The sequence below is a fragment of the Indicator indicator genome, chromosome 37 (genome assembly GCF_027791375.1).
Source record: "Indicator indicator isolate 239-I01 chromosome 37, UM_Iind_1.1, whole genome shotgun sequence".
NCBI classification, from domain to species: Eukaryota; Metazoa; Chordata; class Aves; order Piciformes; family Indicatoridae; genus Indicator; species Indicator indicator.
The window spans coordinates 2,768,687-2,791,030 of NC_072046.1; the positions used below are offsets into that span (position 1 = coordinate 2,768,687).

Consider the following 22,344-nt stretch of genomic DNA (forward strand, 5'->3'; position numbering starts at 1 on the left):
GGAACAATTTCCTCCTCCAAAGGGTTGTCAAGCTCTGGAGCAGGCTGCCCAGGCAAGTGGTGGAGTCCCCATGCCTGGAGGGGTTTCAAAGCCATGGGGATGTGGTGCTGAGGGCCATGGCTTGGTGGTGTCCTGGCAGTGCTGGGTTAGTGGTTGGACTTAATGACCTTAGAGGTCTTTTCCCACCTAAATGATCCTCTGATTCTCTGATTCCTGCTGCATCTAAGCAGGACACAGAATGGTTTTCCCAGCAGCTGCCAGAGCCAGTAGCAAACATCTCATTTCCATCCTTGGGGGAATCCATAGTCCTTGATTGCTCCCAAAACAGCAACCAAAGCACAGCTCACAACAGCAAAACCACACAGGACAGATTTGAAGCAACTGCTTTGTGGTGGGCAACATTGCATCCCCTCAGTGTCCCCCTTGGGAGCTTTCACAGGATCAGAGGATATTACGGGATGGAAGGGAGCTCTGGAGATCTTCCAGTCCAAGCCCCCTGCCAGAGCAGGACCAGAGAATCCAGCACAGGTCACACAGGAACACATCCAGACAGGGCTGGAAAGTCTCCAGAGAAGACTCCACAACCTCTCTGGGCAGCCTGCTCCAGTGCTCTGTGACCCTCACAGTGAAGAAGTTCCTCCTCCTGTTGAGGTGGAACCTCCTGTGCTGCAGTTTCCATCCATTGCTCCTTGTCCTATCCCAAGGTGCAGCTGAGCAGAGCCTGTCCCTGTCCCCTCCCTCCTGACCCCCAGCCCTCAGATATTGATAGACATTTATTAAATCCTTTCTCAGTCTTTTCTCCAGATTGAACACCCCCAGGGCTCTCAGCCTCTCCTCCCCAGGCAGTGGTCCAGTCCCTTCAGCATCCTTGGAGCCCTCTGCAGGACTCTCTCCAGCAGATCCCTGTCCCTCCTGAACTGGGGAGCCCAGACCTGGATGCAATATTCCAGGTGAGGTCTCAGCAGGGCAGAGCAGAGGGGGAGGAGAACCTCCCTGGATCTGCTGGCCACACTCCTCTGATGCCCCCCAGGACCCCATTGACCTTCTTGGCCCCCAGGGCACATTGCTGTCCCATGCAGAACTTGCTGCCCACCAGCACTGCCAGGTCCCTCTCCTCAGGGCTGTCAGACCTCCCTCCCTAGCCTGGTGGGAGGATCTTCTCCCAGCTGCTCTTGTCCTGTTACCAAGCAACTTAAAAGTGAAGTGAAGCAAAGCACAAATCCAGAGCACATACAGGGGAGTGAAACTGGCTTTGGTGGCATTAAACTGGAGCCTTCATCCTTTCTCATGGCAAGGCTGGCAGGCCCTGCTGTCATGTAGCTATGTTTCTATGGTGACTTGTTTTGGGGTTGGGTTTGGGTTGGGTTTTTTTTTTCATCTATAAATTTGTATCTAGGGGAAAAAAAAAAACAAACTTCTGAATCTTAGGCATTTGTTTAACTGTTCTGCCCAGATACAGTCTGGGTGAAGCCACAGTTGCCTTCTCCAAGCCTAGGACCACAAGGCAAATCCTCTGGATCACTGAAGGTCCAGGCTGTCCCACCAGGTGTGGTGAGCCCAGTGTGCTCAGGAGGTGCTGAGCTGTGGGCACAGCCCCTGGTGGGTGGTCTGAGGATACCCAGCCCAGTCCCATGAGGTGCTGAGCTGTGGGCACAGCCCCTGGTGGGTGGTCTGAGGATGCCCAGCCCAGTCCCATGAGGTGCTGAGCTGTGGGCACAGCCCCTGGTGGGTGGTCTGAGGATGCCCAGCCCAGTCCCATGAGGTGCTGAGCTAAAGGGGAGGAGAGCAGGGAGGATGCAAGATGGATTTAGGGGGTGGGAACAGGGACTTGGCCATGCTGGTTTGCACACCCAGAGCAACTCAGGGTGCTCAGCCCTGGTGCCAGGGATGCCAACCCTCCCGGGGGCAGAGGCAGGGGGTGGAGGAGAGCTGGCTCTGGTGCCTGGTGTTTCCATGGTGATCCTGAGCCAAGGATGCCATAAAAGCAAGAGATGAACCTCAACATCCCACAGCATCTTCTGGGCATGTCTGTGCTGCCACAGCAACCCCCCAGCTCCTGGGGAGCCTTCCTCCCAGACAGGGGATGAGCATCTGTGCTGCCTTCCAGATGTTGGGCTTGGTGCTGCCCCTAGCCCTTGGGAGCTGTGTCCCTGTGAGATGCTTTGCAGCTCAGTAGTGCAGAGCCCTGTGGAGCTGCACCTTGCAGAGCATGCAGCTCTGACTCCTCCAGCCCACTGCTCCCCTTTCCCAGCTGGGGAAACTGAGGCAAAGGACAACGAGAGGTGGACTCTTTGGCTCTCATTTTACTCTTTGCACACTTTTAGAGTGGATCTTAGGAGCAATTTCTTCACTGAAAGGGTGGTCAGGGGTTGGCACAGGCTGCCCAGGGAGGTGGTGGAGTCCCCATCCCTAGAGGTGTTCAGGAAACCTGTGGCCATGGCACTTGGGGGCATGGTTTGGTGGCCACGGTGGGGTTGGGTTGAGGGTTGGATGATCTTAGAGGTCTTTTCCAACCTTGATGTTTCTATGATTCTGAGAGAGTCCTGGGCAGCCCAAACCTCCCAGCTCCTTGCTTAACATCTCACAGCACAGGGTTGGGACATGGGTTGATGGCCATGGTGGGGTTTGGGTTGCCTATTGGACTGGATGACCTTAGAAGGCTTTTCCAACCTTAATGATTCTGAGAGAGTCTGAGGGGATCCCAAACCTCTCAGCTCCTTGCTTAATGCCTCACAGCAGAGGTTTGGGACATGGTTTGATGGCCATGGTGGGGTTGGGTTGCCTATTGGACTGGATGATCTTAGAAGGCTTTTCCAACCTTAATGATTCTGAAAGAGTCTGAGGGGATCCTAAACCTCTCAGCTCCTTGCTTAATGCCTCACAGCACAGGGTTGGGACATGGTTTGATGGCCATGGTGGGGTTGGGTTGATGGTTGGACTGGATGATCTTAGAAGGCTTTTCCAACCTTAATGATTGATAGAATCATAGAATCAACCTCGTTGGAAAAGACCTCAGAGATCATCAAGTCCAACCTATCACCCAGCACCTCATGACTCACTAAAGCATGGCTCCAAGTGCCACATCCAATCCTTTTTTGGACACCTCTCTCTATGATTCTGTGAGAGTCTGAGGGGATCCCAAACCTCTCAGCTCTTTGCTTAATGCCTCACAGCACAGGGTTGGGACATGGTTTGGTGGCCATGGTGAGGTTGGGTTGATGGTTGGACTGGATGATTACTTAGAGGCTTTTGCAACATTCATGATTCTGAGAGAGTCTGAGGGGGTCCCAGACCTCTCAGCTCTTTGCTTAACTTCTCACAGCAGAGGTTTGGGACATGGCTTGATGGCCATGGTGGAGTTGGGTTGATGGTTGGACTGGATGATCTTAGAAGGCTTTTCAAGAATCAAGAATCAAGAATCAAGAATCAAGAAGGTTGGAAGAGACCTCAAGGATCATCGAGTCCAACCTGTCACCCTACACCTCATGACTATCTAAACCATGGCACCAAGTGCCACGTCCAATCCCCTCTTGAACACCTCCAGGGATGGTGACTCCACCACCTCCCTGGGCAGCACATTCCAACCTGCCAACCACTCTCTCTGTGAAGAACTTTCTCCTCACCTCCAGCCTAAACCTCCCCTGGCGCAGCTTGAGACTGTGTCCTCTTGTTCTGTCACTGCTTGCCTGGGAGAAGAGACCAACCCCCACCTGGCTACAACCTCCCTTCAGGTAGTTGTAGACAGCAATGAGGTCTCCCCTGAGCCTCCTCTTCTCCGGGCTAAACAGCCCCAGCTCCCTCAGCCTCTCCTCATAGGGCTTGTGCTCAAGGCCTCTCCCCAGCCTCGTTGCCCTTCTCTGGACATGCTCCAGCAATTCAACATCTTTCCTAAACTGAGGGGCCCAGAACTGGACACAGTACTCAAGGTGTGGCCTAACCAGTGCTGTGTACAGGGGTACAATGACCTCCCTGCTCCTGCTGGCCACACTATGCCTGATGCAGGCCAGGATGCCATTGGCTCTCTTGGCCACCTGGGCACACTGCTGGCTCATGTTCAGCCTACTGTCAATCAGCACCCCCAGGTCCCTTTCCACCTGGCTGCTCTCCAGCCACTCTGACCCCAGCCTGTAGCTCTGCATGGGGTTGTTGTGGCCAAAGTGCAGCACCTGGCACTTGGATTTGTTGAATGCCACCAGGTTGGACTCTGCCCATCTGTCCAGCCTGGCAAGGTCCCTCTGCAGAGCCCTTCTACCTTCTAACAGCTCAACACCTGCTCCCAGCTTGGTGTCATCTGCAAATTTACTGATGATGGACTCAATCCCCTCATCCAGATCATCAATAAAGACATTGAACAGGATGGGGCCCAGCACTGATCCCTGGGGGACACCACTAGTGACAGGCTGCCAGCTGGATGTGGCACCATTCACCACCACTCTCTGGGCTCTGCCCTCCAGCCAGTTCCTAACCCAGCACAGAGTGCTGCTGTCCAAGCCACAGGCTGCCAGCTTGGCCAGGAGTTTGCTGTGGGGGACAGTGTCAAAGGCCTTGCTGAAGTCCAGGTAGACTACATCCACAGCCTTTCCCATGTCCACCAGGCTGTCACCTGATCATAGAAGGAGATCAGGTTGGTGAGGCAGGACCTGCCCTTCCTAAATCCATGTTGGCTGGGCCTGATTCCTTGGCCATCCTTCAGGTGCGCAGTGATTGCCCCCAAGACAATCTGCTCCATGATTTTCCCTGGCACTGAGGTCAGGCTGACAGGCCTGGAGTTCCCAGGTTCTTCTGTGTGTCCCTTCTTGTGGATGGGTGTCACATTGGCCAGTTCCCAGTGCAACCTTAATGATTCTGAGAGAGTCTGAGGGGGTCCCAGACCTCTCAGCTCTTTGCTTAATGCCTCACAGCACAGGGTTGGGACATGGTTTGGTGGCCATGGTGAGGTTGGGTTGATGGTTGGACTGGATGGTCTTAGAAGGCTTTTCCAACCTTAATGATCCATAAAATGATAGAATCAACCAGGTTGGAAAAGACCTCAGAGGTCATCAAGTCCAACCTATCACCCAGCACCTCATGACTCACTAAAGCATGGCTCCAAGTGCCACATCCAATCCTTTTTTGAACACCTATTTCTATGATCCTGTGAGAGTCTGGGGGGGGTCCCAAACCTCCCAGCTCTCTGCTTAACTTCTCACAGCACAGGAGAAGGCTTAGTACCCAAAATAAACCTTCAGGCCAGCTTCTAATGCACTCAGAGTGCAAACCAACAAGGCCAACACCATCTGCTTTTCTCAGAGCCATGTGGGACCTTCTGTGGTTTCCTCCAAGCAGAAGAAATCTTCTGTGGAGCTGCTGGTGCCACCAGCAGAGCTGGCAAGTGATGGCTCCAGCTAGAAGCAAGCCATGACTCAGGCTGTGTCTTCAGTCCCTGAGACATTAGTGCCAAGCAGAGCTTCAGATGGTAATTGCCAGCAAGGAGTGGATCAGTCTGAGCATAACAAGGCTGTGGGGGAGGGGGAGAAGGGGAGCTCTGTGCCTTTGGCAGCATCTCTGATTTTAATTGCAGCTCCTTGCATGTTCCCAGGGCTGAACTTTGCAGCCTGTCCCCCAGCTCCAGCTTCAGGCAGATTGCTCCAGTGCTGCTCTGAGCACAAAGCCCCAACAGAGCCATGGAAAAGCCACCTCCAGGAATAGAAAGTGCAGCATCTAATGCTCTGCAGCCAGCTGGAAGCACAGGCTGGATTAATCCCCAATTTAATTAAGGCTCCCTTTAATCCTTCAGGGAAAAGAGCAGCTCAGGATTTGTGTGGGAGCAGTGTCCTGTCTGCAGTAGCCCTGTGCTAATGGACTGAGAAATGCAATCAGGGAGGACTTGGGGCACCATGCCCAGCCTGAGGTATCTCATTAAGCCTCTTTCTTGTCTTTGCCTCATCAACAGGGCAAAATGTGCCCTCAGGGCCAAGAAGGCCTCTCCTGCTAGTGCAGTAAGAGGAGTGCAGCCAGCAGGTAAGGGGAGGTTCTCCTCCACCTCAACTCTGCCCTAGTAATGCCACATCTGGAGTATTGTGTCCAGTTCTGGGCTCCCCAGGTCCAGAGAGACAGGGAACTGCTGGAGAGGGTCCAGGGGAGGCTACAGACCTGCTGAGGGGTCTGGAGCAGCTCTGTGAGGGGCAAAGGCTGAAGGCTGCCGTGGGCAGCCAGGGCTGCCTGCAGAGGAGGAGTGTTTGTTATTTAGATCATGCTCCATTTATTTAGCAGGAAAGAAAGGATCCCACTGGGGTTTGCTTCTGACACACAACTGACCTTGGGTGTTGTCTCCTCCTCCTCCTCCTCTGCTCTGCCCTGGTGAGGTTGCACCTGGAGTCCTCTTTCCAGTTCTGGGCTCCACAGAGGGACAGGGACCTGCTGGAGAAGGTTCAGTGGAGGCTACAAAGATGCTGAGCAGCTCTGTGAGGAGCAAAGGCTGAGAGCCTGCAGAAGAGCAGCCCCAGAGGGGAGCTGAGCAATGCTCAGCAAGAGCTAAAGGCTGGGGGGCAAGAGGCTGGGGCCAGACTCTGCTCAGTGGTGCCCAGGGACAGGACAAGAGGCAAGGGGCACAAACTGGACCCCAGGAGGTTCCATCTGACCAGGAGGGGAAATTTCTTTGTTGTGAGGGTGCTGGAGGCCTGGAGCAGGCTTCCCAGAGAGGTTGTGGAGTCTCCTGTGGAGACTTTCCAGCCCCACCTGGATGTGTTCCTGTGTGCCCTGCCCTGGGTGCTCTTGCTCTGGCAGGGAGCTTGGACTGGATGATCCCTGGAGGTCTCTTCCAGCCCCTACCCTTCTGTGATTCTGTGACTCCCTTTCCTGCAGCTTTCTAACCCACACTGTGGCTCCTCCAGCTCCAGCATGGAGCAGGGAAACATTTTAGATGCAGCTACTGAGGACTGTTCTGGGCACTTTCCATCAGAGGGGTCTGTAAGATGGGCTTTTAATTTTTCTCTTAGTGGAAAGCAGCAGTTCTGTGGAAGAGGAATTTTCCATGAGAAGCAGCACTTTTCCCAAGCTGAGTTCCATGTGGATGCTTTCATCCTCACATGTGTTTCTTGCAGGAAAAACAAAGAATCCTGCCTGCCTTTTGGCAGCTCTGCTGAGCAAGTGCTGTTTGTTTGGCTCCTCTCCTTCTCATCCATGATGAGTACTAAAATCTGGGTGCTTTAAAGGCAAACTTTCTGCTGTGGCATAGTAAACACCTTCCCCTCCCCATCCCTGCTTACAGCTGGCTACTTGCCAGGGGATTCTGTTTAAAATGACAAACTCTGTTGCCTTGAAGGCTGGAAAGCAGCTCCAAGGGGAAGGACTTGGGAGTTGTGGTAGATAATAAATTGTCCATGAGCCAGCAAGGTGTCCTCATGGCCAAAAAGGCAAATGGGCTGCTGGGATGAATTAAGCAGAGTGTGGCCAGCAGGTCAAGGAAGGTTCTGCCCTTCTGTTCTGCCCTAAGTGAGGGCACATTTGGAGTCCAGAACTGGACTCTCAAAAGAAAGACTGGAGAGAGTCCAGGGGAGGCTACAAAGATGCTGAGGGGCCTGGAGCAGCTCTGTGAGGAGCAAAGGCTGAGAGCCCTGGGGCTGAGAGCCTGCAGAAGAGCAGCCCCAGAGGGGAGCTGAGCAATGCTCAGCAAGAGCTAAAGGCTGGGGGGCAAGAGGCTGGGGCCAGACTCTGCTCAGTGGTGCCCAGGGACAGGCCAAGGGGCAAGAGGCACAAACTGGACCCCAGGAGGTTCCACCTGAACAGGAGGAGAAACTTCTTTGGTGTGAGGGTGCTGGAGGCCTGGAGCAGGCTGCCCAGAGAGGTTGTGGAGTCTCCTTGTGTGGAGAGCTTCCAACCCCCCGTGGGCATTGTGCTCCTGGGCAAGCTGCTGTGGGTGCCCTGCTTTGGCAGGGGGTTGGACTGGATGAGCTCCAGAGGTCCCTTCCAGCCCTCACCATGCTGGGATTCTGAGATTCTGTGATGCAGAAGTCTCCCACATGGACAGTGATGGGTGGTAGGTGAAGTTTGCTTCCAGGGCAGCTGCAGCCTCAGCACAAATCCCTGGACACCTCCTGGCATTCCCTTGCTGGGAGGATGGTGTCCCTGAGAACAATTTTCCCTCTCAGTGGCAGGAGCACTGCTTTAGCAGGGAGGTTGGACTGGATGAGCTCCAGAGGTCCCTTCCTGCCCTCACCATGGCTCTGAAGTGCCTTGTGGATACTTGCAGGCTGTGTCTTGTTTGCTGCTGTGAAGGTCCAGGGCTTTACCCCCAGATGGACTCAGATCACCCAGACAGAGAAACAGCAGAACCCAGTCAGAGCTGAACAGCCAGGGGCGAGGTGCAGCCACAGGCAGAATAATTTCAGATGGAAAATGTTGCTACAAAACAGTCCCCATTGCCCAACAAGTCAGACTAAACAGAAGCTTCCTCCTCCAACTTCTCAGGTAATTACTGGAGGCAGCATATGGTAACTCCTCTGAAGGCTTGGAAGAGGACCAACACCAGGCAAAGTGATGGAGCAGGGTGGGATTGGTAGGATGTGGGAATAACAGGATCTGGATTGCAACTGGAGGAGTTGCTGGTATTCAGGAGAGGGATGGAAGCTGTTCTGGTGGGGTTTCACCCATGGGCTTTGGCACCTGGGTGCTGAATTGGCTGCAGAGGTGAGGTTGGATGCCACATTCTGCACTGCCAGGGGGCTTGAGCCTTGGCTGATCCTTGTTTAGGTTCCATAAAAGACCTGGCTCCAAACTGAAATAAAAAAATCAAACCTCAAAGCTCCTGCTCCACCAGCACTGAATGCTGTTGGCCATCCTGGAAAACCCTTGGCAGCTGTTTCTTAGTCCCAAGAAATTTGGGACTGCCACCTTGGTGTGTTTTGAGGAGTCAGCCCTGGGGAGGTGTTGGCAGAGAGGAGACCCTCAGGTGAAACTCCCATGGGTAGGTAAGTGCAGGGCTTGAGCAGAGAGTGGAAGAGCTTGGGTATGGCAACATCACCTCTGACATCTCCTGGAGTGAGGGGAGACCAATTATGGCTAAGCAAGGCAAAGATTACTGTCACAGAGGGTCCCAGCAACAGCCTTGTGCTGCTTGCAGTAGCCCCAGGAATGTGGTGGGGAGTGACTTAGGTGAAGGTCATGGGGTCCTGAGCAGAAGTGGAGGCCAGGAGCAAGCATGGTCAATGCCAATCTCACCCTGGCAGGCTTAAGAGCAGGGAAAAACCCAAACAAACTCAGATTCTTTGTGCCAGTATCCCACCAAGGTGGGATTCAGAGGTGATGCCCTCAAGCTCTGCATCTGCCACCCAGTGCTCCATGCCCTAAATCATGGCATCATTTAGATACCAAAAGCTCTTTTGGCACAAGGAGGAGAGCATGACCTCGTGTGGGGTGCCTCAGAGCCTCAGAAGGATGTGCCTGGGCTCCAGAGATGTTGATTGCTGGGGATGTGTGTTCAGCAGTGAGCCTTGCAGGTCAATACACCTCCGACTGGCCCACAGCCCAGCTCCAACTGGTTGGAGCTGAGCCCTTATCACAAGCAGGTGGAGAGCTTGCCACCATCCCAGAATTTCCCAAAGAGCGGAAAATAATAAATCCTATTTGTCTTCCCATTGTGCCTTGGATAGGGAAGCTGAGCTTGGAAAGGGGAGGGATTGACAGCCTGCTCCAGGTCTGCCAAGGCATGTGTCATGCTTTAGAGCAGGCACAGATTGCTCTGATGCCCCTGGGGCAAGAGAAAACCACTTCACAGCCAGGGTTTGGAGTACTGGAAAGTTTAAATGGAAAAGCTCCTCACAAGCTGCAGTGCTGCAGTGGTGCAGTGCACAGGGGTGAGCACAGCAAAACACAGAGGATGCAAAGGGATGCCTGCTCTGGGCTGAACAGAGAAGCTCATTCAGGCAAAAAACTTCACACAAAACCTCCACCAACTCAGACCACAAGCCCAGAACTCCTTTGCTACCCACCTGGGGTTTAACATCTGCCCCAGGGCTCTTTCTTCTGTTTAGCCTGGAGAAGAGGAGGCTCAGGGCAGACCTCATTGCTGTCTACAACTACCTGAAGGGAGGTTGTAGCCAGGTGGGGGTTGGGCTCTTCTCCCAGGCAACCAGTGACAGAACAAGAGGACACAGTCTCAAGCTGCACCAGGGGAGGTTTAGGCTGGAGGTGAGGAGAAAGTTCTTCACAGAGAGAGTTGTTAGAGGTTGGAATGTGCTGCCCAGGGAGGTGGTGGAGTCACCATCCCTGGAGGTGTTCAAGAGGGGATTGGACGTGGCACTTGGTGCCATGGTTTAGATAGTCATGAGGTGTAGGGTGACAGGTTGGACTCGATGATCCTTGAGGTCTCTTCCAGCCTTCTTGATTCTGTGATTCTATGATTCTATGATTCTATTCTTCCCCCCTTCCCCATTGCTAGGTTGGATTCAGGTTGGCCAGGACTGAAACTGCTTCCCCTTGGTCCCTAGCTTAGACCTAAAGAGGCCAAGATTGCACAGTAAAAATTAGTCAGGCATGGAATCAGAGAATTGTTAGGGTGGGAAGGGACCTCAAGGCTCAGCCAGTTCCAACCCCCTGCCATGGGCAGGGACACCTCACACCACAGCAGGTTGCTCACAGCCACCTCCAGCCTGGCTGCAAAAACCTCCAGGGATGAGGCTTCCACCACCTCCCTGGGCCACCTGTGCCAGTGTCTCACCACTCTCATGGGGAAGAACTTCTTCCTGACATCCAATCTGAATCTCCCCACTTCTAGTTTTGCTCCTTCCCCCCAGTCCTGTCACTCCCTGATAGCCTAAAAAGTCCCTCCCCAGCTTTCTTGGAGCCCCCTTCAGATCCTGGAAGGCCACAAGAAGGTCTCCTTGGAGTCTTCTCTTCTCCAGACTGCACAACCCCAACTCTCTCAGTCTGTCCTCATAGCAGAGCAGCTCCAGCCCTCTGCTCATCCTGGTGGCCATAGATAAGACTGGAACCATCCTCCCCCCACCCCAGATAAGGTCACTCACTGCATCCAGGGAGGAGAAAGGGAAGAAAGACAAGAACTTTGCAGCCAGGTTGATAGAGCTGCAGGATTTATGGGAGGAAATACCAAGATTACACCTCCCAGACACTCTGTACCCTCTGGAGCTCTGCTTTGTGGGGGTTCTTAAAGGCACCCAGCTCGAACTGGGACAGGCTGCTGAGATCAGCTGCTAGGGATGCTGCTGGGAGGAAGTGTTGTGTAGCCAACATGGGTGAAAGAGCCTCCCTGAGGGGAGCTTTTAAATGCTGTTTGTTGCCAAAAGCTGAGGGAAATGTGTGGTTGGGGGTGGGGTTGGTGGGAAGGGGTTGCTTGCTCAGGAGGGGGGGAAGGTGGCAGCAGCATTGTCCCTGGGGCAACCTTCTTGGACCAGCCCTGGACTGGTTTGGGCATGGCTCTGCCTAGCTGAGTGGTGAAGCCTCAGAGGATGGTTAGAGGTGGAGATAGAGGTCTGAGCACTGTGGCTGCTCCTGGTACAGAACCACACAAACATTCAGGTTGGAAAATACCCTCAGGATCACCAAGTCCAACCCAGAACCCTGCTCTGCAAGGCTCACCCCTAAGCTGTAGCCCCAAGCACCACATCCAAACCACCTTCAGACACCTCCAGGGTTGGTGACTCCACCACCTCCCTGCCCAGCCTGTTCCAATGCCTGACCTCTCTTTTTCCTACTGTCCAGTCCCAACCTACCCAGTGGCAGCCTGAGGCCGTTCCCTCTTGTTCCATCACTAATTACCTGTGAGAAGAGACCAGCAGCAGCCTCTCCACAGGGTCCTTTCAGGTAGTTGTAGACAGCCAAGAGGTCTCCCCTCAGCCTCCTCTTACTCAAACTAAAGAACCCCCCAGCCCATGCCCACCTGTAGCTTTATTTGCCCTGGCACCTACCAGGAGGTGTTTTGGGGAGAGGAAGGCTGCTCCCTTTGCTACCTAATTGAGTCAGCACAATTTCATCCTCCTGAGCAGTGGTTTCCTGTGATCCAGAAGCCTCATGCCACCCAGTGTCACCTTACTCTCTCCTTGTCCTTCCCCTCTGCCCACATCATCCCAGGGTCTGGTGCCTTCCCTTGCCTCCTGCTGCTCATCCTCGTGCAGCCCCTGGTGCAACAGCTCCACGGCTGTGACTCCTCTGGGCTGGGTTTCCAGCAGTGCTTCAGACTGCATCCAGAGGTGAGAAAAGAAAAAAAAAAAGTGAAAAGCAGAGGAAATAGTAGGAAAAATACCAAGGAATAGTAAGAAGGCAAAGAATGATTCAGCTGGAAACAGAAGCTCTTGAGATGTGGAGGTGGCCCTGCTGGCCACAGAGGCAGATTTGTATTAGTGGGTAACAGTTTTTAGGCCAAATTATGCAACAGTTCACAATTTCCTTTGCAAGTCACTCCCTCCATCCCCTCGCTTCACCTCCTCCCCTTGGTCCCATATGCTCCCTCTGGGTTGTTGGAATGGGAGAAGGCAGCAGCAGTGCCAAAGAGAGAAAAGGTTACTTGGCATGAAGAAGCCTACAGGAGAAGAGGAGCCCCCAAAATGCACTTAAATCACTCAGGTCTCATTTGCATCCTATTAATTCTACTTCAGAAAGTCTCTTTTCTTTTTTTATCATTTTTTTTAATTGGTTTTTAGCTTCTAGAGGAAGAAGAGGGCTGACCTCAATAGGTTCAACAAGACCAAGTGCAGGGTCCTGCAGCTGGGTGGAGGCAATCCCAAGCACAAATCCAGGCTGGGCAGGGACTGGCTGGAGAGCAGCCCTGAGGAGAGGGACTTGGGGGTGCTGGGGGAGGAGAAGCTCACCAGGAGCCAGCAGTGAGCACTTGCAGCCCAGAGAGCCAAGCAGAGCCTGGGCTGCATCAGGAGAAGTGTGGCCAGCAGGGCCAGGGAGGGGATTCTCCCCCTCTGCTCCACTCTGCTGAGACCCCACCTGGAGTACTGCATCCAGGTCTGGAGCCTCTGTTCCAAGAGGGACATGGACATGCTGGAAGGTGTCCAGAGAAGGGCCACCAGGATGAGCAGAGGGCTGGAGCTGCTCTGCTCTGAGGACAGACTGAGAGAGTTGGGGCTGTTCAGTCTGGAGAAGAGAAGGCTCTGAGGTGACCTTCTTGTGGCCTTCCAGGATCTGAAGGGGGCTCCAAGAAAGCTGGGGAGGGACTTTTTAGGCTATCAGGGAGTGACAGGACTGGGGGGAATGGAATCAAGCTGGAAGTGGGGAGATTCAGACTGGATGTGAGGAAGAAGTTCTTCCCCATGAGAGTGGTGAGAGCCTGGAATGGGTTGTGCAGGGAGGTGGTTGAGGCTCCATCCCTGGAGGTGTTTGCAGCCAGGCTGGATGAGGCTCTGACCAGCCTGCTGTAGTGTGAGGTGTCCCTGGCCATGGCAGGGGGGTTGGAACTGGCTGAGCCTTGTGGTCCCTTCCAACCCTGACTGATTCTAGGATTCTATGATTCTATGATTCTATGACCTTGAGTCACTTGTTCTTGAGTGTAGGTTTGGGCTGTGGGAACCTCACACCACTCATAACACACTGGCACAGGTTGCCCAGGGAGGTGGTGGAAGCCTCATCCCTGGAGGTTTTTGCAGCCAGGCTGGATGTGGCTGTGAGCAACCTGCTGTGGTGTGAGGTGTCCCTGCCCATGGCAGGGGGGTTGGGACTGGCTGAGCCTTGAGGTCCCTTCCAACCCTGACTGATTCTCTGATTCTCTGATTCTAGAACTGGGTGACCTGCCTGAGCCCATGCCCTGCAAACACCTGTGGGCAGCTTGGAGCAACTTCAGCTGCCCCCCAGGCAGCACCTCCTTTGGATTTGATATTGGTTTTGTCACTTAATTACCTACTTTATCACCCAAGTGGCTCAGGCTGGGGCAGAGATGGGGCAGCAGCAGAGGTGGGATGCAGCCAGGCACTGTGTGGGTAGTAGAAGTGTCCCTGGGGGAAGGAGGGGTTGAGTTGTTCTGGTAATAGAGGAGGCATCCCATAACTGAACATGGAACAGGTTGCCCAGGGAGGTGGATGGGGTCCCATCCCTGGAGATATTCAAAGTGAAGCTCTACAAGGTTCTGGGCAACCTGATCTAGTGGAGGATGTCCCTTCTGACTGCAGAGGGGGTTGGACTGGATGAGCTTTGGAGGTTCATTCCAACCCAAACCCTTCTATGATTCTATCATCAGCTGGGAAGAAGATGTCCCCTTCCTGCTTCCAAGCTGGAGAAACCATGACTGTGTTACAGTCTCCTTTTCCAGGAGCCTGGAGATGCTCTTGGGCAGCCATGGGAATCTGGGCTGAGTCCCAGGTGTGCTCTGCTCACAGCAAACCCTGCTGCTGGGTTTCCTGCCTCGGTGCCCAGAGGTGTGGTCATGCAGATGGAGAACTTCCAGCTGCTTATCTCCTGCTTTCAAGCAGTGGAGATTTAGCAGATACCAAATGAATGGGCAAACACATCCCACCCACCACAGGCCACTGCAGTGGACCCCATCCCACCCACCACATCCAGGCAGGTGGACTCCATCCCACCCACCACATCCAGGCAGACCCCATCCCACCCACCACATCCAGGCAGGTGGACACCATCCCACCCACCACATCCAGGCAGACCCCATCCCACCCACCACATCCAGGCAGACCCCATCCCACCCACCACATCCACGCAGACACCATCCCACCCACCACATCCAGGCAGACACCATCCCACCCACCACAGCCCACTGCAAGTGGACACCATCCCACCCACCACATCCAGGCAGGTGGACACCATCCCACCCACCTCAACCCACTAACCTCCTCCCTTCTTCTTGCAGAGGAGACAACATTTGAGGCTGGAGTCAAAGTGCAGATCCACAGCCAGTCTGAGCCACCCTTTGTCCAGGAGCTGGGGTTTGGGGTGGCCCCTGGATTCCAGACCTTTGTGGCCACTCAAGAGCAAAGGGTAAGTTCTACCTTTCATTGACAAACCCTCCAGTGGGTCCACATGAGAGGCCTCTTCTAGGTCCCAGTGCCCCATGAGGAGCATCCTCATCATTCCAGCTCTTTTCATGCCTTGCTTCAGATGGGTTGGGAGGAGGGCAGTGCCTCCAGCATTGCTTCCCATCCATTGCCCTCCATCCTGAGGGACTGCATCCTTGCTAATTTCCTTGTCCTGCTCTCCCATGGTTGTGCTTCAGCTGTGGCAGTGCCTCCACATCTTGGATACCTTCCAGACCCCCCACCCCCACCCCAGATTGGATGCTCTTTGCCAAAAGCTTCCACAACTCCACAGATACCAAAAGAGGCAATGGAGGGAGGGAAGGAAGGAGGAAGGGAGGGAAGGAAGGAGGTAGGAAGGGAGGGAAAGAGGGAGGAAGGGAGGGAAGGAGGGAGGAAGGGAGGGAAGGAGGTAGGAAGGGAGGGAAGGAGGGAGGAAGGAAGGGAAGGAGGGAGGAAGGAAGGGAAGGAGGGAGGAAGGGAGGGAAGGAAGGAGGAAGGGAGGCTTTCATGCTGTAGGGCAGTGTGGAGCCCTTCAGGTGAGGCAGAAACAGTCACATCAGTTATGATCAGCTGTGGTGGGATGCTTATGGCTCAGGATGCATCCCCCTGAGTCCCAGCAGTGGCACATCACCACGGTGCAGATGGATGTGATGTGACACAGCCTCCTCAGACTCAGCTCCTGATGAGGCAAATGGGAAGCTGGCCAGCAGCAGAAGCTCTTTTTTTTTTTTTTTTTTTTTTTGGTTGTTTAGTTTTTTTTTTTCTCCCCAGCTTGGCCCTGGTGCTTCCATTCCCAGCCCTCCTGCCTCATTGCCTCGCTCATTTTCCTCCCTGCTCCTGCATCCACCCTCAAATGAGACATCAGTCAGGTTGAGGCAAGCCAGCAGGAGGTGTTGGAGGGTTTGCACTGATCCAAGCCTCTGTGGAGATTGGAGCTGCAGTCACTACTCAGCATCACAGAATGTTAGGGGCTGGAAAGGACCTCCAAAGCTCATCCAGTCCAAGCCCCCTGCCAGAGCAGGAGCACCTTGAGCAGGTCACACAGGAACTCATCCAGGCAGGTCCTGAATATCTCCAGAGAGGGAGACTCCACAATCCCCCTGGGCAGCCTCTTCCAGGCTTCTGTCATAGAATCCTAGAATCAGTCAGGGTTGGAAGGGACCACAAGGCTCAGCCAGTTCCAACCCCCCTGCCATGGCCAGGGACACCTCACACTACAGCAGGCTGGCCAGAGCCTCATCCAGCCTGGCTGCAAACACCTCCAGGGATGGAGCCTCAACCACCTCCCTGCACAACCCATTCCAGGCTCTCACCACTCTCATGGGGAAGAACTTCTTCCTCACATCCAGTCTGAATCTCCCCACTTCCAGCTTTATTCCATTCCCCCCAGTCCTGTCACTCCCTGATAGCCTAAAAAGTCCCTCCCCAGCTTTCTTGGAGCCCCCTTCAGATCCTGGAAGGCCACAGAGTCCAGCTGAGTCCCCCCGGAGCTGGTTGTCATCACAGCATCACAGAATGTTAGGGGCTGGAAGGGACCTCCAAAGCTCATCCAGTCCAAGCCCCCTGCCAGAGCAGGAGCACCTCGAGCAGGTCACACAGGAACTCATCCAGGCAGGTCCTGAATATCTCCAGAGAGGGAGACTCCACAACCCCCCTGGGCAGCCTCTTCCAGGCTTCTGTCACACTCACAGGGAAAAAATTTTTCCTCCTGTTTCCATGGAACTTCCTCCGCCTCACCTTCCACCATTCCCCTTGTGCTGTCATTGGGCATCACTGAGCAGAGCCTGGCTCCAGCCTCTGGGCACACATCCTGCACATCTTTATCACCATTAATGAGATCAATTACACTGCAGCCTGAGGAACTCACCACCAAGTCCTTGCTCCAGATGAACCTGCTCTGGTGGGGGGAGGGTTGGACTAGATGATCTCCAGAGGTCCCTGCCCACTCCTATCTTTCTGTGATTGATTGAGGCATCTCTCCATGGCCAGGGGGGGTGAAAATACACCTGGGAGATGCTGCACTGCAACCAGCCTGGATGCAGACCTTCCCTCCTCTCTCTTTGTGGCAGGAGGAAATCAGTGTCAGAGCAGAGGGTCCCATGTCAGACTAGATAGAAGGAGGAAATGTTTTTTTACACTGAGGGTGGTGAGAGCCTGGCCCAGGTTGCACAGAGAGGTAGGAGCTGCCCCTTCCCTGGCAGCATTGCAGGTCAGATTGTTTGGGGCTTTGAGCAGCCTGCTCTGGTTGGGGATGTCCCTGCTGACTGCAGGGATTAGAGAACCTTGAAGGTCCCTCCCAACCCAAACCATTCTGTGATTTCATGATCTTTGAGGGGCTCTTGCAAGCCAAACCATTCTCTGATTCTGTGCTGGAGCAGAGGGTCTCAGGTTGGGGTCTTGTATTTGCATCTCCAGCAAGCAGATGCCTTCAGGCAAAGCCTTCTCCTCTTTTTCTCAGCAGCAGAGAGCAAGATTTTTAGTTTAGCAAATGGACAGCTGTGAAGAATGCCCTCAGTGAGACCTCCTTAGTGAGAGCAGATCAGCTCTGGAGAAAGCTGAGGGTGAAGGTACCAGGGCTGGGGATTGGGAAGGGCATCACCAGCTGTTCAGGTGCCCCATTAGCAGGCAGTGCTGGGCAGGGCATCAGGAGCTGGTGCAGGCTGCTGATGCTGAAAGGCTTTGGACTCACCTGGCAGCATGAGTGGTGATGGCAGAGATTTGTCTTCCTTAAACATCCCAGCTTCAGGAAGACTTGGGAGCATGGCTGGGAGCTGGAGCCTGCAGCAAGGATCTCAAGGACTTTGTTTTAAGGTAGAAACAGCATAAGGTGCAGGAGGCTTGGGAGGCAGCTGCTGTAAACCTTCCCTGTCCCATTGCCACCATGAGCTGCTTCCTCATTTCTCTTGAAAAATCAGAGTTGCCAGCAGGAGGAGAGGCAGCTGGGAGAGAGGGAACAAAGCCTTCAGGTCACAGAGTCACAGATGGCATTGGCTTGCAAGGGACCCTCCAAGGTCACCTTGTCCAACCCCTCTGCAGGCAGCAGAGACATCTCCAACTAGAGCAGGATGCTCAGGGACCTGCCAAAGCCTGACCTTGAATGTCTCCAGAGATGAGGCCTCCACCACCTCTCTGGGCAACCTCTTCCAGTATTTCACCACCCTCATTGTGAAGAGCTTCCTCCTGATGTCCAAAACTTCCTCCTGATGTCCAAAATGTCCTCCTAACATCCAAACTTCCTCCTAACATCCAAACTTCCTCCTAACATCCAAACCTCCTCCTAACATCCAACTTCCTCCTAACATCCAAACTTCCTCCTAACATCCAAACTTCCTCCTAACATCCAAGCTTCCTCCTAACATCCAAACTTCCTCCTAACATCCAAACCTCCTCCTAACATCCAAACTTCCTCCTAACATCCAAGCTTCCTCCTAACATCCAAACTTCCTCCTAACATCCAAACTTCCTCCTAACATCCAAGCTTCCTCCTAACATCCAAACTTCCTCCTAGCATCCAAGCTTCCTCCTAACATCCAAACTTCCTCCTAACATCCAAACTTCCTCCTAACATCCAAGCTTCCTCCTAACATCCAAACTTCCTCCTAACATCCAAGCTTCCTCCTAACATCCAAGCTTCCTCCTAACATCCAAACTTCCTCTTAACAGCCAAGCTTCCTCCTAACATCCAAGCTTCCTCCTAACATCCAAACTTCCTCCTAACATCCAAACCTCCTCCTAACATCCAAACTTCCTCCTAACATCCAAACTTCCTCCTAACATCCAAACCTCCTCCTAACATCCAAGCTTCCTCCTAACATCCAAACTTCCTCCTAACATCCAAACCTCCTCCTAACATCCAAGCTTCCTCCTAACATCCAAACTTCCTCTTAACAGCCAAGCTTCCTCCTAACATCCAAGCTTCCTCCTAACATCCAAGCTTCCTCCTAACATCCAAACTTCCTCCTAACATCCAAGCTTCCTCCTAACATCCAAACTTCCTCCTAACATCCAAGCTTCCTCCTAACATCCAAGCTTCCCCCTAATGTCCGATTTTCCTTCATTCAGTTGTTTTTTCCAAAGCAAGAGGAGCTCTTTCTGCCATGCAGTTTGCCAAGCTGCCCACCCAGACTCCCCTCCATGCCCTCCTGGCTGGGGGAAGCCAGCTGGCCACTTGCTGCCAGCCCCACACCTCTCCTGGCCTCCAAACCCAGCAGGATTCCAGCACTGTGTTAGTTCTAGCCAGGAGCTGTCTGGCTGCCAGTGAAAGCAGGCAGCTCCTGCTTCTCCTGCAGGCTGGGATAACCCCAACAAGGCTGAGGGGGGGACCTCAGGCTGCACAATTGTTCCTTCATGCCTTGTGGGCCAAGAAGAACAAGCTACAGGCAGCAATATTTCAGGTCACTGTGCAGATCTCCTCCTGATGTCCAACCTAAGTCTCCCTTGCTCCAGTTTCAAACCATTGCCCCTTCTGCTATCACCACAACAGTCTGAGCAGTCCCTCCCCAGCCTTCAGGGACTGGAAGGCTGCTCTAAGGTCTCCCTGGAGCCTTCTCTTCTCCAGGCTGAACAACCCCAGGAGAGACCATAGGAGAGGTTCTCCAGTCCTCTTCATGGCCCTCCACAAAGATCCCTCCTTCAAGGCTGGGAGGATGTAGAAGATGACCTCCCCTGCTCTGCCCTGGTGAGGCCACATCTGGAATACTGTGTCCAGTTCTGGGTCCCTCAGTTCAGGAAAGACCTCAGGGAACTGGGAGTCCAACACAGAGCCACGAAGATGCTGAAGGCAGTGGAACATCTTCCTTAGGAGGAGAGCCTGAGGGAGCTGAGGGCTCTGGAGCTTGGAGAGGAGGAGCCTGAGAGGTGACCTCATTGATGGTGATAAAGATGTGCAGGGTGAGTGCCCAGAGGCTGGAGCCAGGCTCTGCTGGGTGATGCCCAATGCCAGCACAAGGGGCAGTGGTGGAAGGAGAGGCAGAGGAAGTTCCATGGAAACAGGAGGGGAAAAAATTTCCCTGTGAGGGTGACAGGCTGGGAAGCAGCCCTGAGGAGAGGGACTTGGGGGTGCTGGGGGATGAGAAGCTCACCAGGAGCTGTCAATGTGCACTTGCAGCCCAGAGAGCCAAGCAGAGCCTGGGCTGCATCAGGAGAAGTGTGGCCAGCAGGGCCAGGGAGGTGATTCTCCCCCTCTGCTCTGCTCTGCTGAGACCCCACCTGGAGTACTGCATCCAGTTCTGGAGCCTCTGTTCCAAGAGGGACATGGACATGCTGGAAGGTGTCCAGAGAAGGGCCACCAGGATGAGCAGAGGGCTGGAGCTGCTCTGCTCTGAGGACAGACTGAGAGAGTTGGGGCTGTTCAGTTTGGAGAAGAGAAGACTCTGAGGTGACCTTCTTGTGGCCTTCCAGGATCTGAAGGGGGCTCCAAGAAAGCTGGGGAGGGACTTTTTAGGCTATCAGGGAGTAACAAGACTGGGGGGAATGGAATAAAGCTGGAAGTGGGGAGATTCAGACTGGATGTGAGGAAGAAGTTCTTCCCCATGAGAGTGGTGAGAGCCTGGAATGGGTTGTGCAGGGAGGTGGTTGAGGCTCCATCCCTGGAGGTGTTTGCAGCCAGGCTGGATGAGGCTCTGGCCAGCCTGCTGTAGTGTGAGGTGTCCCTGGCCATGGCAGGGGGGTTGGGACTGGCTGAGCCTTGTGGTCCCTTCCAACCCTGACTGATTCTAGGATTCTATGACAGAGCCCTGGAAGAGGCTGCCCAGGGGGGTTGTGGAGTCTCCCTCTCTGGAGATATTCAGGACCTGCCTGGATGAGTTCCTGTGTGACCTGCTCGAGGTGCTCCTGCTCTGGCAGGGGGCTTGGACTGGATGAGCTTTGGAGGTCCCTTCCAGCCCCTAGCATTCTGTGATGCTGTGATGACCACCAGCTCTGGGGGACTCAGCTGGACTCTGTGGCCTCTTCTGCAGGTTTTGCTGGGGGGTTGGTGCTGCCAGAGGGAAGGGGAAGTTTCTGCTTGGGGCCAGGGCTTCTGCAGCTGGTTGTAAATCACACCATGCTTACAACACCTTTACCCAGGAGACCCAGAGGGCTTTGCAAGCTGCCTGCCTGGAGCTGTGTTCAGCTCCCTGGATGCTGCTGCTTACCCCAATCCCTCCTCTCTAGAAAGTCATTTTTTAACCTAATTACAACCATTACAGTGCAAACACACTGCTGCCTCCTCTCATTATCCCACAGGGACTGTCTGGCTGTCACCCACCTGCTCCAGCCCTGAGTGCACATCTTTTATTCAGAGCCCTGAGTCAGGCTTTTATTTCTCTATTAATTCTCTACATCTGCTCCTTCATTACACCAGAGCAAAAGGTGGGATAGTTCCTCAACATCACCCAGAGGACTGAGGCTGGCCACTTGTTGGGGTCCTAAACCAGGAAATAGAAATGAAAGGATCCTGCAGCTGGAGAGGGGTAGAAATAAAGAGAGGGTCAGTTAGAATCATAGAATCAGTCAGGGTTTGAAGGGACCACAAGGCTCAGCCAGTTCCAACCCCCCTGCCATGGCCAGGGACACCTCACACTACAGCAGGCTGGCCAGAGCCTCATCCAGCCTGGCTGCAAACACCTCCAGGGATGGAGCCTCAACCACCTCCCTGCACAACCCATTCCAGGCTCTCACCACTCTCATGGGGAAGAACTTCTTCCTCACATCCAGCCTGAATCTCCCCACTTCCAGCTTTATTCCATTCCCCCCAGTCCTGTCACTCCCTGATAGCCTAAAAAGTCCCTCCCCAGCTTTCTTGGAGCCCCCTTCAGATACTGGAAGTTCTCCTCTCCAGCTCAGAGCAGCCTCTGTGATAGTTCAGAGCACCTTTCCTAGTGATAAAAACAAGGAGTTGGACAGAGTTGGCTTGGTGGTGATGGTGGGAACTGGGCATCATCTTTGGGGAGAAGAGGGGAGATTGAGACTGGAGATGAGGAAGAAATTCTTGAGAGTGAGGGTGGGGAGACCCTGGAACAGGTTGCTCAGGGAGGATGTGGATGTCCCCTGCCTGGAGGTGCTCAAGGCCAGGTTGGATGAGGCTTGGAGCAACCTGGGCTGGGGGGAGGTGTCCCTGCCCATGGCAGGGGTTTGGAACTGGCTGAGCTTTGAGGTCCCTTCCAACCCAACCCATTGTATGATGGGGATTTATTTGTGGCTACATGAGATGCTCCTGGGTTTGTTCCTGGCTCTGTTAGCATCCTCCATGGCTGTGCTCAAATCCATCCCTCCATTCCCCTATCCCAGGCTGGAGGTAAGAGCATTTATTGGGCTTTCCTCACTCATCTCCTGCCTTTGCAGGCATGCAGCCTGCTGGGGGGAATGATAAACTCTGGATCTTTACACCAAGAGCTTT

At 53.9% G+C, this 22,344-nt stretch overlaps 1 protein-coding gene across 1 annotated transcript in view; it reads left to right on the plus strand.

The window, feature by feature from the left end:
• The window catches only part of LOC128978530 (acid-sensing ion channel 2), a 718,961-nt gene that overhangs the window by 656,684 nt on the left and 39,933 nt on the right, over positions 1-22,344 (plus strand). Inside the window, exon 3 of the mRNA XM_054396471.1 lies at positions 14,801-14,928. Within this exon, the coding sequence (XP_054252446.1) occupies positions 14,801-14,928 (128 nt within the window). The remainder of the gene's footprint in view (positions 1-14,800; positions 14,929-22,344) is intronic.